The sequence below is a fragment of the Mesoplodon densirostris genome, chromosome 18 (genome assembly GCF_025265405.1).
Source record: "Mesoplodon densirostris isolate mMesDen1 chromosome 18, mMesDen1 primary haplotype, whole genome shotgun sequence".
Lineage (NCBI taxonomy): Eukaryota > Metazoa > Chordata > Mammalia > Artiodactyla > Ziphiidae > Mesoplodon > Mesoplodon densirostris.
The window spans coordinates 19,493,864-19,511,217 of NC_082678.1; the positions used below are offsets into that span (position 1 = coordinate 19,493,864).

The window sequence follows — 17,354 nt, forward strand, 5'->3', positions numbered from 1 at the left end:
GAAAACACAGAGGCCAAGGCAGTTTGGAGAAACCAGTTGAATTTCGATAGCGTTTCCTTACAACTGTGCCTGGCTCAGGGCTGGGCAGCAGGTGGCCAAACCCTCCCCGTGTTGCCCAGGTCTCTGGGGGGGTGGGAGCAGAAACAACAAAGTTCTAGGCTAAGGCCGCTGCTATGTCCTGGATGCAACAACCTGAAAAATCACGTTAATCAAGGAAACGAAAGTCCAGCTAAAGTCTGTGGTACTGCACTCTTTAAAAAAAAAAAAATCAAACAAAAATAAGATGCCCAAGCCACAGCTTAGGATGATGGCCCCCTGTCCACTCCGAGATGTTGCTGTGATCTGAGTCCTCGATCAATCCTGGACCCAGCCATCACTTGGGAAGGTGACCTCTCGCCCAGTCCCACGATCCTTGCTTGGTGGAGGTCCCGGTGATGTCCCAGGGAGGGTGGCATCAGGACACCTGGTAGGCTGAAGCACCCAGTGGGGGACAGTCTGCTTTCTGATTGGGGCCAGGACGGAAAAACAGTCACCTTCCCCGAAGGAAGGGAAGAACACAGTTCTCTAGAAAAAGTCAGATTTGCCAAGAGAGGAGATGCTGGTGCTGATTTGTATGTCGATTTGGGGGTAAGTGGGGAAGAGGGAAAAGGAGTCGGGTCGGGGTGTGGGGCTGGCCCAGCCCTGCCAGCCTTCCTGGTGGCTGGGGCACTCAGAGGTTGCTGAAGAGTTCGTTTTTCTTGCTCCAGTCCATCTGCGGGGCCCGTTTGCTGCTGCGCTTCTGGTGGGCCCTCTCTTTGGCCACGGCCAGGGAGACGTTGAAGTCCAGGATGGGGTCGGAGGAGGAGGAGGAGGTAGATGAGGGTGCCGTGCAGTCCTGTTTCTTGAGGCTGTCTTGGGAATTCAGCTGTAAAGAGGAGGGGGCGGCAGAGCGGGGGAGTTAGTGCCTTGGCGAGGTGGCTCCCTTGGGGCGGTGCCCAGGGAAGCCAGGTCACAAGAACTGAACGTGGCTCAGCATGTGACCTCCACACAGGCTGGTGTGCCAGGATCAAGTGTGGCCTGGGAATGGACTTCCTGTCACCCAGTGCCACCCCCCTCCGCCCAGCCTACCTCCTCACTGGTGTCACTGGAGGTGGATCTTGCCAGGGCTGGCCTGGGGCTCTCGGAGGCCGTCTCGACCAGGGCTTCACGACTGTTCTCCTGGCACAGAGAAGAGGCGTGTGGGTGGGCAGGGCATGGGGTGGGCAGTCCTGGGCGAGGAAGAACATTCCCAGGGAAGACAGGCTCCTTGGTCTGAGAAGTTCCACTTAAGCCCTTGCTATCCACCCCAGAACCCCACTGCCTGAGTCTGCCAGGGCCCCTCGAGGATTTACATTTTCACATTCTTCCAAGGATCAGAGGGTAGCGCGGTTCCACCACCCAGGCAGGAGGAACCATCCATCGTGGGATTAGCTGAGTTACCCGCCCCAGTCCTCCCAATGCAGCCTTTGGGGCTGACTCGCCTTTTGGGACGGCGACCTAGGAGGGGCCTCCTGGAGTGTGGGGACACTGGGAGCATCTTTGCTTGGCGTGGGGAACGCCCGTGATGCTCCCTGAATCTCCTGCAGCCCATCTGACTGTTTACTTGGACTTGACCCCGGGATTCTTGAAATCTTAACCCCAAAGCAGCCAAGAAGGGCTTTGAAGGAAGGCGGTGGATGAGAGTTCTAGACCCACAGGTAGAGTGACAGAAGGCTCAGGTGGTCCCGGGCCAGCCCCTTGCTGTGTCTGTCCCCCAGCAGGAGCCCCCGGGGAAGGGAAGCCTTTGAGCAGACCCTGCAGAGAGCTCTCGTTCTGTGGTCCGTCAGCGAGTCGGCCCATCCTAGAGCCAAGGCCTTGACCAGGGCTGTGGCTTGGTGCTCAGCTCCTGCCTGGGTTCCTCTGTGGCCCCAGCTGGCACCGGGCTCCGCCATCTCTCCCCCAGCCTCCGCTGCCTTCTCTTCCCTTCTGTCCGGGGAGGAGAGGCTTTGTTCTTCCAACCCAGACTGGAAGAAGCAGGGGCCGGGAAGCGCGCGGCCAGACACTGCAGCTCTGTTCTTGGGGGGAAGAATGGCCTCCTCTGTGCGGTGGGTAGCTAGAGGCGGCGCTTGTCACCCAGGATGGCGGGCTACAGACGGGGCTGGCCAGGCCCCTCTCCCTCCCCACTGCCTTGGCCCCAGGCGGGGGCTGAGGGATAAACGGGCAGTTATGTAGCTTGGGGCTCAGGAGGGAGCAGCCTGGAAACTCATAGTTTCCACCTGAGCCAGATGCTGTCCACCTCCCACCTCCTCCTGCACCCCAGGACTGAGCGCCAGAGAAGCAATTAGGGGTCTGCCTTTACCTTCCGGATCTCTCCATTGGTGAAGGGCTCAGGCAAGGGACCTAGGCGAAGGAGGAAAGAGCGGAGGTGAGTCAGAGGCTCTGGGGAATGCCGATGGAGTGGGGCATGGAAGGCAGTGGAAGTTGTGGGGTTTGGGCAGATAAGCAGATCTTGTTCCCCAAGGTCAGTGTTTAAAAGTCCCTTGACTGCCACCCACTGTGAGTCCCTTTGACATTTTGACAACCCAGCACCCACATAGACTATGCGTGTGTGTGACAAAAGTTTAACAAAACAACTTGCCCTTACTACATCGCAATGCTTTTTGATATTTTCTATTCAGTTTCATTAAAAAAAAAAAAAAAAAGATGTTGGCCTCTGCCTACTCGATTAATCCCAAGAACCACTGATGAGTAAGGAGCTGTTTGAAAAAAAGCACTGTCCTAGAGGGAGCTGAAATTCCAGGCTGGCTGCCTACCAGCCACCCGGGAAGCTTGTTAGAAATACAGATTCCTGGGCTTTGGCATCAGAGTTTCTGTTTCAGTGGGTCTGGGACAGGCCTAGGAACCAATATCTTTCATATGCTTCCTAGGTGACGGCGGCGTCACCAGAACTGGGACCACACCCTGGTTATGATTAGTACCTGCATCAGCTGAAAGAACCCCAACTCCTACTGGCCAGTGTGGGGAATCGGGGTGGGGTGGGGGGACCAGAGGGCTCAGGGCAGAGTCCTGGGCGTGCCCTCCCCCAGCCAATGGGAAACCTGGTGGTGGCAGAAGGGGTCAGAGAGAAACCGGGCCTGGGGTCACCCTCCCTGGGCTCACTCAGGGTAGACACCCCACCTGGCTGCAAGGGGGGCTGTTCCATCTCTGGGGACTGGTCAGCCTGGGTGGGTTTCTTCTGAACTCTTAGCTTAAGATCAGCGTGTGTCTTTCTCCTCCCCTGGACCGGGGCCCCGGCACAAGGCAGGCATACCTGACACTCACCCAGCCTTCCCAAGGTGGCTGGGCAGGGGATTGCTGGGACACGGGGACACTCACTCCCATCCCCCTGCAAGCAGCCCCTCACCCATGAGCTGTAGGCTGTCTCACTGTGGTAGGGAGGCAGCCGCTGGGAGGGGGCATTCCTCTCCACGGGGAGAGTTACATCCAGCTGGGAGGAGGGTCACCCGGGGAGGGTACCCACCCCCAGGTCTCCCTGTGCAGGTCCTCTGGCCAGAGGCTGCAGTCACTGAGGTTCCCAGGGCGTTGCCACCCAGCCAGAGGGGGACAGAGGAGGGAGGGATGTCTGAGGGTTGATGACTTGGGGGTGGGGGGCGGAGAAGGATGCTGGGGGAGGCCGGGGGAGGTATTTGAGCAACAGAGGGGAATCCAGATTTCAGCTGTGTCTTCCCACGCCATGTTGCCAAGAACAAGCCTGGGGGCCTCTCTTGGCTTCAGTTTCCCCCTTAATGAGAAAGGGGATTATCTGAGTTACCTGGTTTCCATGAACTTGGGAGCCAAGGGTAAAGGGGTACCCACCTCCCATGCCCAGGGTCTGCTAGCGACTTCTAACTCACCCATCCCCGCCTCCAGGAACCCCCAGGACCCACTGGGCCCCTCCAGCTGGGGATCTAAGTTTGTGGCAGGACCTTTGTGTGGACCCATCTGCTATAAATATGACCCTCAGGGAGGCCCCACCCATTGCAAAGTCCAAAGATTTACCACCCAGCCCCCCACCCCTCCAGGAGCCATCTTTCCAGGGAGAAAAGTCCGGACCAGGGAGCAGATCGCTGCTCAACTCCTCCCTGCCCTGGTGCAGCAGCCCTGCCCCATTTGGCTTGGGCTAGGGCGGGGGAGGTGCCAGGCTTGGCAGGGTGATGCGGGGGATGGGGAGGGCAGGGGCCCAGGGACCCACTGCTCTCTAGAGCCAGCGAGCCTGGGTTTCCAAGACAACCTGAGAGAAGGGAAGGGGAGGTCCTGGGCCCTGTCATTGGACTCTGATCTGACCAAGCTAAGGCTGGAAGCCTCTCCAGACTTAACCCTTTCCTTGCAACTGCACTGCCCTGAGAGCTTGCTGGAGGGAGAGGGGTGGGGGCCCAGGCCTCCCTCTGGAGCTGCAGCTTTGGCCTGGGAATCAGCAGCTCGCTTCCATCTCGCCATCCCTCATGCCAGCTTCCCCCCGTCATATGCCACCCTCAGAAACCCACTGTCAGCGCCGGCGTCCTCTCCCTGACCCTCTCTCCCAACCTACACCGTCTGCCTCCCGTCCCGCGGGACACAGTAGAGTCTAGAGCACCGGCCCACATCCCTGACCTGGGGGCCTCGGGCCGCCCTGCCCAGCTCACCATGCAGGTGCTCCTGAGACGGGATCACTTTGCATTTCTTGAAGAACTCATCGGTCTCCTTGTCCACCACCAGCAGCTTGGCCTCGTCCCCGCCAGCCTTGATGGCAGATACCACATCCCCGTGCTGCTTGCCCTCCACGCAGACCCCGTTCACCTGTGGGTGGTGGCAGGGGTTATTGGCACAGGTCTCAGTTCCGGGGTGGGCGGGGGCAGCTGGAAGCAGTACAAGGGGTCCTCTTTGTCCTCGGCCAGTTGGCAATTGGGGGACACTCAGCCCCCCCTTGCCTGTGGAGTCCTGAACCAGGCCAAGTGATCCTCCCACCTGATGGCCAGATGGGGAGGCAGGACACGTGGGAAAAGCCAAAGAAAATACCCGGCCAAGACTGAACAAACACAGCTGTGACATGGGACGGGAAAGATCTGGGAGGCCTGGGTTGGGCCCCAGCTTTTCTAGGTACTTCCCTCCCTGGGCCTTGGTTTGCTCACATGTAAAATGAGACGTCTTGGGAGAGCTGATCTTCCAGCTCTAAGGTTCTAAGACTGAGATTCTGGGACCGGCCCCAAGACACTTGGTTCACGTTTCCTCTCCCAACGAGCATAGCACAAGAGTGTAAGAGTGTGCCTGAGAGCCCCACTTGGGAGAAGGATTTCATCCTCCCGCCCCCATCCTTGTGCCTGGCATGGAGGCCTCGGGCAGAGGGAAGCTCTGGCGGTGGCCCCAGATGTCTAGCTGGATGGATGCGTGAATCGTGGACAGCTGAGTGTGTCTGCTCGGTGAAGAAGAGCCCAGGGGAGATCCAGGCAGGAGAGAAGTCAGTCTATCTCTCCATCCGTCCACCACCCATCTTTCCTTCCTTTTTTTTTTAATCTTTTTTTTTTTTTTTTTTGCCACGCCGCATGGCTTGTGGATCTCAGTTCCCCGACCAGGGATTGAACCCAGGCTCCAGGAGTGGAAGCGCACAGTCCTAACCACTGGACCACCAGGGAAGTCCCCCATCTTTCCTTCCTTTTGTCCTTCCTTCCTTCCCTCCTGCCCACTCCCCCACCATCCTCCCCCCTCTCCCATCCATCCATCTGTCTGGTATCTCTGGGCTGCCCGAGCCTCACGGGCTAACGAAGGAGCAATGATGTGACGCCTGCCGCAGGGGAGGCCTCCTGCAGTCAGGAAGGAAGAGCCTGGGAGGAGAGCAAGAAGCGTTACCTCCACGATGCGGTCCTGGGCCCGGAGCCCCGAGGCCTCAGCAGGCGAGTCTGGGTCCACTGCCCGGATGAACTGGCCTGGCTTGGACTTGTCGCTGTGCAGGTTGAAGCCGTAGCCGTTGGGACCCTTCTTCATGGAGCAGAGCCGAGGCCGGAGCTCGTGCTGCGGGGAGAAGGGAGGGGCCACGGTCATCCCACAGCATCCCGGGTTCCGCTCTCCCTGCTCCGTGCCTGACCCCACCTCCCCACCAAGGAAGACTGGGGGAGGATGCAACCATGCTGAGATCCTACACAGCAGCGAGGGAGAATGCTGGCCTGGGACTCAGGAGGCCTGAGACCCCGCACTGCAGCAACCTGGCCGGGTGACCCTGGGCAGGCCACCGTTCCCTCTTCTGGCAAATGAGGGGTGGGAGCAGATTAGCTCAAGTCTCTCCCCTTTTGACATTCTAAGGGTAATCACGTTATTTTGATCACTACCTCATCTCTCAGGGGGTAGCATCCCTGCCAGCCTGGCTGGGTACCTGGGACAGTGACTGGGGACCCCCAGCCCTTTTGTACCCTATTGTCTGCAGCGGGGGAAGCAAGGGCAGCTGGTTACACAAAGCTGGTCAGCATGTTTACAGTAAAGCCTTTCCTCGCCCACACAGACTCCTGTCTCGTCCCCACCAAGCAAGGTGGCCCAGCCAGAAGGGAGCTGGGGGCCCGATGACCACAGACCGGAGGGAGGCACAGCCAGGGGTCCCGGACAGGACAGGCACATCCCACCAGCAGAACCAAGGCTGAGGGCAAAGGCAGCAACAGAACCCCAAAGACCGTGTGGGTCCCCAGGGAGCCTGAATGGGGAGGAGAGCGGTGAGAAGCAGGGCTGGGCTGAAGGGAGCCCCGTGTGGCTGTGGCCACGGCCTGGAGAGGGGGACCCACGGAAAAGGCACAGGAAGACTGCTCTTCAACACTCAGACCCTCCGCGGAAAACACTTTTCACCAGCCTAAGCAGCTTAGCTTAGAAGCTGCAGCTCTAGGGTCCGTTTACATGACAGGGGGAACACAGTGTGAGGGGGCCAGAGGCCTGAGCCCATGACCGACTTGGGGTCCCTCTCTCCTTTCTCCCAGGCCTGCTAGCTCTGGGTTATCACCCGGCTGCCAGGCAAGGAGCAAAAGCTGAAGTCAGGGCCCTGGCCCAGGTTCCAGCTTCTCCTGCTTATGAGCTATGTGACCTGGGGCAAGTAATTTCCTTCTCAGAGCCTTGGGTTCATTGTTTGTAGACCATTCTTAGTGCCAGGGTTGCTAGGAGGTCCAGGGGGTAATTAACACATGTGGGAACACCTGACCACGCTAAAATCCCTGTGCACGGTTTGCCATCATTGTTAATATCAATACTAATGAATAGTCAAAAGAAGCTGAGAAGTGAGATTCTGAGGGTGGGGTGCCCGGTAGCTCTGAGACCTCACTCTCCAGCTGGGAGAGGAGAAGGCAAGGGAGGGGTGGGGAGGGAGGGGAGGGCTTACAGGCCTCCTGCCCCAACTCGCTGGCCCCAGGAGGCAGCTGCCATCTGCAGTGAAGACTCAGTCCCCACCCTTCTGCTCTGGGAGGGGCAGGGAGGTGGCCGGAGGAGGGTGACTCTGCTTTCCTTTATAGATGGCTGGGTGGGCCTTTGTGTGTTTCAGGATGTTGGTAGGGGGTGTGGAAGGGGCCAAGACAGGAAGGAGGGTTGAGGTGCCCTTTAGGCCTGGGTTTACCCTAATCTGGGCTAGAGCCCCCGTGCGCTCTCACTTCACCCCAGACAACAGCTGAGACAGTTAAGTGAGCATAAAAATGTGGGGGGCGCCCACGGAGGCACCCTCTTTTCTCCAGTTCTCCTCATCCCCCTTCTGGTCCTCACTGCAGGCCCACTCCCCCGCTGATGCACACCCCCCCCCCCGCTGCTTCCCCTGGGGTGGGGTGGGGGGGAGGCCCTCCCGCAGCCTGCGGCCCCCGCCCCCCACCGGGATCTAGTTCCGGAAGTGAGGCTCTTTTCCCCTCAAGCTATTCCCTCCACGAAGCTGCCAGCCCAGCCCTCCCCCAGGCCCAGGGGAGCAGGAACAGGTCCGACCAGTTGCTACCACGGGGCAGGCTCAGCTTTCTGCCCCCCTGAGAAAGCGGGGAGGGTGAATCACGGGGAAGGGAGAGGGCAGCTCTGATGTCTCTGCTCCCCCCACCCCCCGCCCCTCACTCCGGAGAGCCTGGCCCCCATCCTCGAGATAGGGTTAGGGGTAGGGTGAGGGTTAAGCCTGACCCCCATCCTCGAGATGGGGAAACTGAGACAGGAAGCCCACTGCCTGATGTCAGAGCTTCACGGTGGAGGAGCCGGGACGCCACCCCGGGCTCTGCCTCGGGACCTGTGCTCCTGCCACCATCCCTGGAAGGACCCAAGCCCAGGCTGGGAGGAGGCCCACTTGGAGCTGGGGAGTTGCAAACACCGCTTGCAGCCTCTGCTGGGAGGGGCGAGGAGATGATGAAACCGCAGGCTTCCTTCCGAGGCTCAGGCTCGCGGCCTCTCGCGGGGCGACACGTTGGTGAGCAGGCCCGGCGGCTTCGGATGTCCTCCTGGCTGGCGGGGCGGCACTGGCTGCCCCCGTGATGGGTCTCTGTGCCCTGGGCTTCCCTCACTGATCCTCAGCACCTTTCACCCCGGGGACCCTTGCCTGGTGACCTGTCGTATGCACCTCACTCCCTTCTGCCGGCGCCAAGCCATGAGGATCTCAGGAAATGGTAGACGCACCTGCAGGGCCCAGGCCCCCGCTGCTCCCTTCCCCCTGCACTGGGACCTGTTCCGTTGCTTTCTGGGGGTGGCTGGGGCGGGGGACAAGGAAACCCCAGGCGTTTTCCGAAGCGCTCAGACAAGTATAGAGCCCCACCCAGCTCCCATCTTCCCCAGTCCCCAGAGGCTCCCTCCCTTCCCAGGGGACTGGAGTGGGGGTGGGGGGCTTCCCATTCTTCCCTCGTTGCTCTCCACCCTTCCCCCAGCTGCCCCCAGGAGGTGTCAATGCCAGCTGCTGAGTCAGCCCATCAAAGGAGCCCATCCCAGCCTGGTGGAGGCTGGTGCTGTCAGGAGTCCTGGGAGCAGCTCCCTAGGGGTGTGTGGTCTCCAGGCCCAGCACTGAGAAGAGAAGATGGGGAGGGGAGGGGTCAGGTGCCGGCCGGAGCTTGGCCGCCATTGCTCTGGGCCCACACCCCCAGAGCTGGGGCAAGGGGAATAAATGGAACATCTGGGACATCTTGGGGGTGGTATGCAGCTCCCAGGAGCTCAGGAGGGGACTTGTGCCATGGTGGCAGCTCCGGAGGGGAACATGGCCCCAGCATGTTCAGAGATTCAGGTGGGTCTTCCAGTGAGGATGACAGCTTGGAAGTAAAAATCAGGATGTGCTCAGTGGGGAGACTGGCAGAGAAGTGAGAGGAAAGACCAGGAGGCAATGGTGGCCGACGGGCTGTGCAAATGGGCTGGGGCGGCTGGGGGCTGGATGAGTCTCTCCCTTCCAGACAATGCCAGACCTGCCTTCCAGAATAGACCCAGTCAGGAGAGCTGCCTCTAGACTCTTCCCATGGGGGCTTCTCCCACCCTCCGGGTCTCAGGCTGTCCCGAGCCTTGCACAGGCCTGCCCCGGCTGCTCGCTCCATTCCCTCCTCCTCACCCAGGGAGCCCAGTCACCTCCACCCACTCAGCCCAGGGAGCTGATGTTGGGCACGGAATTCAATAGGCACCACCAGCAGCCACCTGGAAAGCTGGGGAAAGTCGATACCCTAATCCTGGTGACCGTCTCTGGGGAGCAGGCCCAGGGCCGCTCCCTGCTCCTCCTCGGGGAGGGCGGCTGGGGGCCAACGCCCCACTGGGCCCAGCCCCTCCCTGGCCGGTGCCATGGTGATGGGCCCTATAGAAAACAGCCAGGCTGATTCTCACAGGCCAGCCAGCTCTGGGCCCCAGAAGGGGCGGCTGCAGGAGCAGCAAGACGCAAGACCACCGGGGTGGCTAGGGGAACAACAGAGGTGACTCGTCACCTCCCAAGGCTGCCCTTCCCCCCAGCCTGGCCGAGGGCTCTTGTTTATGCAAATAAGATAAGAATGATACCCTGCCCCCACACAGGGGAATCAGCCCCAACAAGGGAGGAGGGGTGGGGAGGTGGGGAGATGGAGCCCTGGCTGTTCTGGTGGGGGAGGGGTGGGGTATACAGGGTGTAAGGAGCTAGGGCTGCTCTGGGATGCAGCTCAGGCCGCTCCACGGGGCTCTGGAGACAGAGGCCTGGGTCTGGTGCCAACCCTTCAAGGAAACCAGGATGGAGCGAGCTGCCTCTGCCTGGGGTTGACGTGTGACTGAGCAGCATGGGGGCACTGTCCTTAGGGCAGGCTGGGAAGTGACCAGGAGCTCAGACTGCTGGCCAGTGTCCAGGCTCTAGGCTGAAGGCATCCTCTCCTCACCCAAAGGCAGGTAGCCAAGGGCTTGGCTGTCACTGACCCATGATCTCTGGCCCTGATGTGGCTTCATTTATTTCTCCGTAGAAGACACCCCAGCCCAAGGTCTGTGCACACTGAGGAATGCTGGACAACTCCCTCTGCAAAAAAGGAGCGACTCTAGGCCTTGATCTTGTGCTTGCTGTTTCTCAGTGGGAAGGCCCTTCTCCGGAGACCCGCAGGGTGGGATCCAGGAGGGAGCCAGATGATAAAGTGGGGGCTGCTTCTCTGACACCCCCACGCAGGGATCCTGAGCCAGGTTCTCCCTCTGGCTCTTTTCTCCCGGTGCTGGCCAGAGACCCACCCGATGGAGAGTTTGGCTCAGTCCTCCCCAGGCCTGGGCAAGCCTGGGATGGAGCAGGCTGGTACCTGGGCTGCGGCCTGGCTGGACACCATCCAGGCTGGCCGCCCCATGCCCGCCTGCCCCTGCAGGCTCTCTACCATCATCCCTCCTCACCCCTCACCCTCCTTCCAGAAGTTGCTGGATTTAACTCCTGTGGGCTGTCCCAAGAAGCTCTGTAAGGACCTTCTCAGAGCTGGTGAAATCCGGGCTCTATTGAAATAACAAAAAGCAGCTGCCCTTTAGTGAGCACTTACTAAGTGCCAAGCACCCAAGCACCCCACCAGGGCTTTATAAGTGTATATTCTCGTTAGGACCCAACTGTAACCCTTTGGGAGGAGGGTATTATTGCCCTCACTTCACAGATGAGGAAACTCAGGTTCAAACAGGTGGCATAAACTGCTCAAGTACACACAGCTGATAGAAGAGGGTCGGCTTTGAGCTCAGATCTAGAGCAGCACTGCCCCATAGAAACAGAATGCCAGTCGCGTAGGTAACTTAAACGTTTCTAGTAGCCAAATTAAAACGTAAAAAGAAACAAGAGAAATCAATTTTAATATCTTATTTAACACAACATACCCAAAATATTATCATTCTAACACGTAATCTATTTAAAGGTTATTAATGGGATATTTTACATCCTTTTTTCTGTACTAAGTTTTCAAAATCTGGTGTGCATTTTATTTTTCACTTACAGCACATCTCAATTTCAACCAGCACATTTCAAGCTCTAAGAGCCACACGTGGCCAGTGGCTTCCAAAAAGGCCCATACAGACCCTAGAGGTCTCACTCTCAACTATTAGGCTGTCCCCTACATCCCCATGGCCTTTGCTGTTTCAACTGGGCATGACGACCTTATAACAAGCACAGGGAGAGGCCGGAGCCTTTGTCCCTGGAAAGTCAGAGCTCCGGCCTCAGTCCCCCAGCCTTGAGTGGCACTAGAACCCAGGCCTAGAGGCATCCGCACCACTTGTCCTTTTCAGGGCGCAGGAAGCTAAACATGGTCTGGGGTCGGGGGACGTGGTGAACTGTCCTACCCTGAGGGGTGGGGGAGGAAGGCCAAGGCCAACAGTCAAGGTCAGCCTCTCAGGGGGGGTCCTTTGTGCTACAGGGGAGCCCCAGAGCCAGCAAGGACAGTTCTCAGGCCCTGGGGATGAGGGTAGAGACTTGGTCACCAGACTCCCGGCTGGGCCCATCATGTGAGAAGGGATGGGGCCTGGAGCCTGCCCCTTCTGGGCCGAGGCCTTCCATCAGGGCTGACACTTTTCCTGATGGTGTCCCCTGGGGACAGAAGCACCTGGGAGCCCGGGATCCTTGCAGGGAGCTAGTTCTAGAAGCCTGAATTTATGCTGCTGTGATGGCCCTGGTATGGCCCAGAATGTGATGGGCAGAGACACCCAGCTAGAGGGTCAGGCCCTTAAAGCACAACCCAAGCCGGATGGACGTGCAGACACTGGAGTCAGAGTGAGTGGGGTTCTCAGACACAGCCCTGCTACAGGGTAAGGGCTCCCTGCTGAGAACCGTGGAGCCACACCCCCGGCACTGATGAAGCCTCAGTCTCCACATATGGACAGTGGGGCTAGTATCTACCCCGTAGGGCGGTCATGTGGATTAACTGAGATAAGGCATGTTTAGTACACAGCACATTGCCAGACACATATAATAACTACCATTTACTTATTATTTATCTACTTACAAAATGGAGAAAATAATACCTGATTTGCAGGGTTGTGGTGAGGGAAGAAAAAAAAATTCAATGAAGTGTGTATCACTATCTTTAGGGCACAGGGCCGGGCAACTAGTAGGCTTAGAATAGCTCTCATTTTCGGGGTCTAGAGCTCTGGTTTCTCTCTGTAAGAGGTTCACAGCACCCTCAAGACCTTAGCCAGGCCCCTTCCCCTAATTCCTAAGCACTCCCCCACTTCCTCAGGGATCCATGGGATGGCAAGCCTGGGAAGGAAGAGAAGGGCCCCCCCATGGAGACATGACGGGGTTCCTTGAGAAAAAAGCCCCTTTCTCTTTCCAAGAGAATCATCTCCAGGATTGAACAGGAACCAGAAGGTCAGAACCAGGGGCTATCCCAGGGGAGAAAGAAATCCCAAGTATGTGGCTTAAGAGGAGGAACCAGCACACAAGCGTCACACCCTGTCCATATCCAATCCAAACATCCTGCAGCTCAAGCCCTGCTCTGCCCTCGAAGACTCCAGCTCGGTCCGTGTGAAACGGGAACGTGGGAAAGAGGTTGGAGGCTGCCAGCTAATTGTGCCCACCCCCGACTCTGCCACCTGGGGTACCTCTGGGATCAAGGTCAGGCGTGGCGGGAACCCACCCGACGCTGGGCACTTACACACACACACCTTCCGCATCATCTCATCAAATCTCTCCCACAACCCTGCAGGGTGGGGTCGGAGTCCCCATTTCACAGAGGTAGAACCTGAGGCTCGTGGGGAACGCTGAACAATCAGGGTCCCAGAGCCAGAGGGCAACAGGGCTGGGATTCACAGACTTTTGGCTCTCTAGTTTTAAAATGGAAGCTGCTAGTAGGCAAGAAAAAGGAGCGAGTGTAAGCTCTATCTGGAATTCCAATCTCCAGGTGTGCTCTCGAGGCATGAACAGGCCCAGGTGGGTTGGGCTGAGATTAATTAGGACAAAGGTCCCCCATGGCTGTTTCGCATTCATCCATTCATGCAAAAATTATTTATTGAGCCCCTCCCTGCTCGGTCCCTGGGACACTGCTGGGGATATAAACATAAATAAGCCACAGCTGTTGCCCTTGGGACTCAGGACGGGCTGGTGGAGGAGATATGAACAGATGATTTGGATATTGCGTGTTCAGTGTGAGAAAAGGTGGAAGGACAGGGCAGGAGGTGAGGAAAGAGTTCATGATGCCTGTGGGGTCGAGGAAAGGTTTCCTGGGAGGTGAGTGGTCTTGGGGAGCGTGCCTGGCGCAGAAGGGGACTGAGAGTTCCCACGTGTGAAGGCTCAAAGCACATGCATGCTGGGAGGGAATTCGGACCCTCGGTGTGGTTTGGTAGGCTGGTGGGGACAAGAGGGGCGGTGGCGAGAGAAGGCTGCCAGATTGCAAAGGGCTGATTCTTCAATGAGAGCGACCCCAGATGGAGCACTTTTGGATGCCAGGCTTGGCCATGGCTGCACGTGTCCAGTGGGAGAGGCAGATCCAGGGCTAGCTGCCCCCTGGGTGGGCGTGCAATCATCACTGTGAATATGCATTAATTCAGATCTCAGCAACCAGTGTTCACTGAGCACTTACTTAGTGGAGGATCTGGCTCAACAGGCATCCTCATGTAACTCCGCCAACGCCACGAGGCCCCTGCTGTCACCCCCAATTTACACGAGAGGAAATGGAAGCTTAGAGAAACTTGGCTCACGGTGGCCCAGCGAGAACAGCTGAGCTGGCTCAGGCCTGCCCAGCCCCCGCTGTGGGCCCCCGTGCCGGCTGCCCAGCTCAAGGATTTAGGCCTCATCCTGTGACTGCGGGGGGCCGTGGGCAGGGGTGCTGCTGCTCCTCCCTCCCCGTGGGTGGAGGTGTGCCGAGCTGGAAGCACCCCGCCACCTCCTCCGAGATCAGTACTACGGGCACCCCTTGCCCTCTGCCCTGTATCGTTCTCGACCCAGGCTGCTCTTCCCAGTGAGATGTCACCCGCCACCCACTCTGCATGACACTTTCCCACTAACACCTTTTTCACTTCTGAGAACTAACGGGGATGTCATTAACAGCCCCCACTTTGCAAACGAATTCAGACTCAAACTAATCAGTAACATTCAAACGCTGGGTATATCCCTTACATAGACATCCCTTGTCTTTTCGGGGAACAATGAACTCTTATGATGTCTATTAACTTTTTTTTTTTTTCTTTTTTTGCAAGGACAGGGCGGGTCATCTTCAGGCCTACCAGAAGGACTTAACACTGCTCAGTGGCTATGCAGAGGCTAAGAGAGACCCTGCTCACAGCTGGGATTCAAATGCCTGGGCGTACAAGATGCTCAGTCCAGCATACTAGGGGCTCAACTACTTTCCATTATTTGTAAAATTCTAGAGAAGGCAGGTGTCACTGGAATCCAATGCCTTCATTTTATTGATGGGAGAACCAAGGCTCAGAGAAGTTCTGACTTGCTCGTTGACCTGAAACCCCAAGAGGCCTGGTGATGGTGTCCCTGGGACTGGCTGGAGGGTTCTGTTCCCTTCCACTGGCCCAACAAAGCATATACACAAATGCAGGTGTCACACCACTACCTGGGGCAACCCCATTCTACGCTCACCCAGAGAGCAGAAGCCAACCTCTGCTGCTTCTCAGGTGGCCTGGTGGGGAGCACATGTGCTAGGTCAAGCCTCCATCCTGGCCTCTGTGCCCCCCAGCTCCCCGCAGGCCCTCCTGCACCCAGCAGCAAAACCAAAAGGGCTCCGGGAGGAGCTGAACATGACTGCAACCGGGGGGGGGGGGGGGCGGGTTACTTGTGCCAGTGCCCAAGTCCAAAAAAAAAAAAAAAACAGGAATGGTCAATCGATGCCCTCGGCACAAAGTTCTAACTGGATTTCTGCCTGGGACCAGAGGTCATGGGTTCCAACTCCCCAGTGTCAACCCCTTGCCAGGGGTGCTCCGACCCCACCCCCACCCTTGCCAATGCCAGCTTGGCAGCGGCAGGAAGCAGGAGCCTAGTGGCCCTGGCGTTCTCGGCACCCAGCTCTGGCTGGACAGGGCTCCTGGTGACTTCACCTCCACCAAACCAACTGGCCCTCTCCGGCTCCACCTACTACCCTTAAAGGCTGAACTGTGCCCTTTCTCTGTCAAGGGAGGCTCCTACTGGCACCACGGACACCCCTGCCAGCAGGTGGAGAGCTGGTGAAGCCAAACGGGCCCAGGGGACGCCCTGGCCCTGCTCCCCACAACCCCACCCTGAGGCCCCCCTTCACTCTCCGGGGAACAGCAGGCTCAGTACAACTTCCCTTTTGCCTCCGCCCCTCCTACGGCCGATCCAAACTGGGGTCATGAGAGGAAACACCAAACGTGGGCAAAAAGCAACCAGCCTGCTTTTGCTGTCCAGGGACTGAAGTGAGACAGCTGATGCCAGGGCAAGACCACCTGCCCGTGGTGACCTGCTGTCCGCTGTCCAGCCCAGGAACGCTGGACCACTCCCGCCGTCGTTTCTCCTCCTCCAAGGTCTTCCCTCCCGCTCCCAGATACTAGCCAGCGCTTACTCCTCACATTCCTGAGAATCATAAATCCCCCTGGGTGGCAGAGCTGCCACCATCCCCCAGACCAGGCGCCTCTGCGCCTCCTCCCTGAGCCCCACCCCCATACATCGCCTTGGGACGGTGGAGCTTCTTTCTTAGAAGTCACACCGGACTTCAGGAGGATGAAGTCCAGCCAGGCTGAAGTTAATGATACACACGCCAGCCAGCGGGCTGTGGGGAAGGGGGGAAGTGCCTGAGAACCCAGCGTGTGACCTCCTCCCCTCCCCTCCCAGCGCTGCAGCTCCACACAGAAAGAGCGTAGTTATTCCTCTAGCTTTTTGAAGTCGGGGCCGCTCTAGCCTCACCCAGCTTCATTTACCACCCCCAGAGGCCGTGGAGGAAGCTGGTCACTTGCACCAGGAGGGGCGGGATTGGGAGTCCCAAGGGACCGGAGCAGACACCACCGACAGTGTCGAGGAAAAGGGGACTGGGCTCCCTGGAGCTGCTCGCCCTCACCCTCACTCCCAAAGGCGCTCAGGGTCCCAGCTCAGTCTGGGGAGAGGGAGTAGGGATCGCGGGACGCAGCCTCAAGGCTGTAACTGCCAGTTCGCCCGGTCAGAGGGCGGAAGCAGTCTCCCCCGTGAGGATCCAGTTTCAGAAAGACAAGGCAGCAGCAGGGTTGGGCGTCCGGGACGCCTGGGTCTCTTGACTATTCTCCCTCCCACCCGCTTCCAGCCTCGCCGTCCGGCCCGGGCCCGCACTTACCCGCTCCTGATGGCTCTTCTCGGCCTCGTGCGGCTCCGGCGCTGCGGCGGGCGGCTCATTTTCGCCGCCAGCCCCCTGCTCCTCGGCGGCGGCGGGCGGCTCGGCCTGCCCGGATCCTTCCTGGGGGCGCAGCATCTCTTCCCGGACCTGGACGCCCAACTTCTGCAGCCGCTCGTCGGTCTCGGGGTCGACCACCAGCAGGCGCACGGAGTTGAGTGCGGCGCGGATGCGGCTCACCACCTGCTGGTGGGTCTCTTTCTCCACGTTCTCGCCATTCACCTCCACTAGCCGGTCTCCGGCCAGCAGTCCCGACTTCTCGGCCGGCGAGCCGGGCTCCACCAGCCGGATGAACTGGCCTACCTTGCCCTTTTCCCCGTGCAGGTGGAAGCCGTAGCCGTTCGGACCCTTCTCCAGGCAGCAGAGCCGGGGTAGAGGCGCCCCGGCCGCCGCGTCCGTGCTCATCTCGCCCTGCAACGGCTCAGTGGCGTCCGGTCGGGGTCCGGAGACGGGACGGTCCACCCCTTCTTCTCACCCTGCGGGCCGGGAGACGAGGACGAGGACGAGAGCGAGAGCGAGAGCGGCAGGAAAAGCCCGCGCCGCCGGACTGGCCGAGCGAGCAGGTGTCGTGGGAGCGGCGGAGGCGAACTGCGAGAAGCCGAAGCCGAAGCTCACGGACCAATCCCCGCAGTGCGCGGCGTCTGAGCGTTCCAGAGC

At 59.0% G+C, this 17,354-nt stretch overlaps 1 protein-coding gene across 1 annotated transcript; it reads right to left on the reverse strand.

Moving 5' to 3' along the window:
• Window positions 1–662: 662 nt before the first annotated feature.
• Window positions 663–17,114, reverse strand: NHERF1 (NHERF family PDZ scaffold protein 1). The gene is made up of 6 exons (XM_060082067.1): window positions 16,641–17,114; window positions 5,860–6,021; window positions 4,659–4,812; window positions 2,357–2,397; window positions 1,108–1,197; window positions 663–904 (listed from the first exon to the last, which is right to left on the reverse strand). The coding sequence occupies exons 1-6, from the start codon at window positions 17,100–17,102 to the stop codon at window positions 710–712; spliced, it is 1,104 nt and encodes a 367-aa protein (XP_059938050.1). The 5' UTR covers window positions 17,103–17,114; the 3' UTR covers window positions 663–709.
• Window positions 17,115–17,354: the final 240 nt, after the last annotated feature.

Coding starts and splice junctions, on each gene's coding strand:
- NHERF1 (XM_060082067.1), bottom strand. CDS start 17,102: ATGAGCACGGACGCGGCGGCCGGGGCGCCTCTACCCCGGCTCTGCTGC. Junction 4,813..5,859: donor CCCAGGACCGCATCGTGGAG/GTAACGCTTCTT, acceptor CACCACCCACAG/GTGAACGGGGTCTGCGTGGA. Junction 2,398..4,658: donor GTCTCAGGAGCACCTGCATG/GTGAGCTGGGCA, acceptor TCCTTCGCCTAG/GTCCCTTGCCTGAGCCCTTC.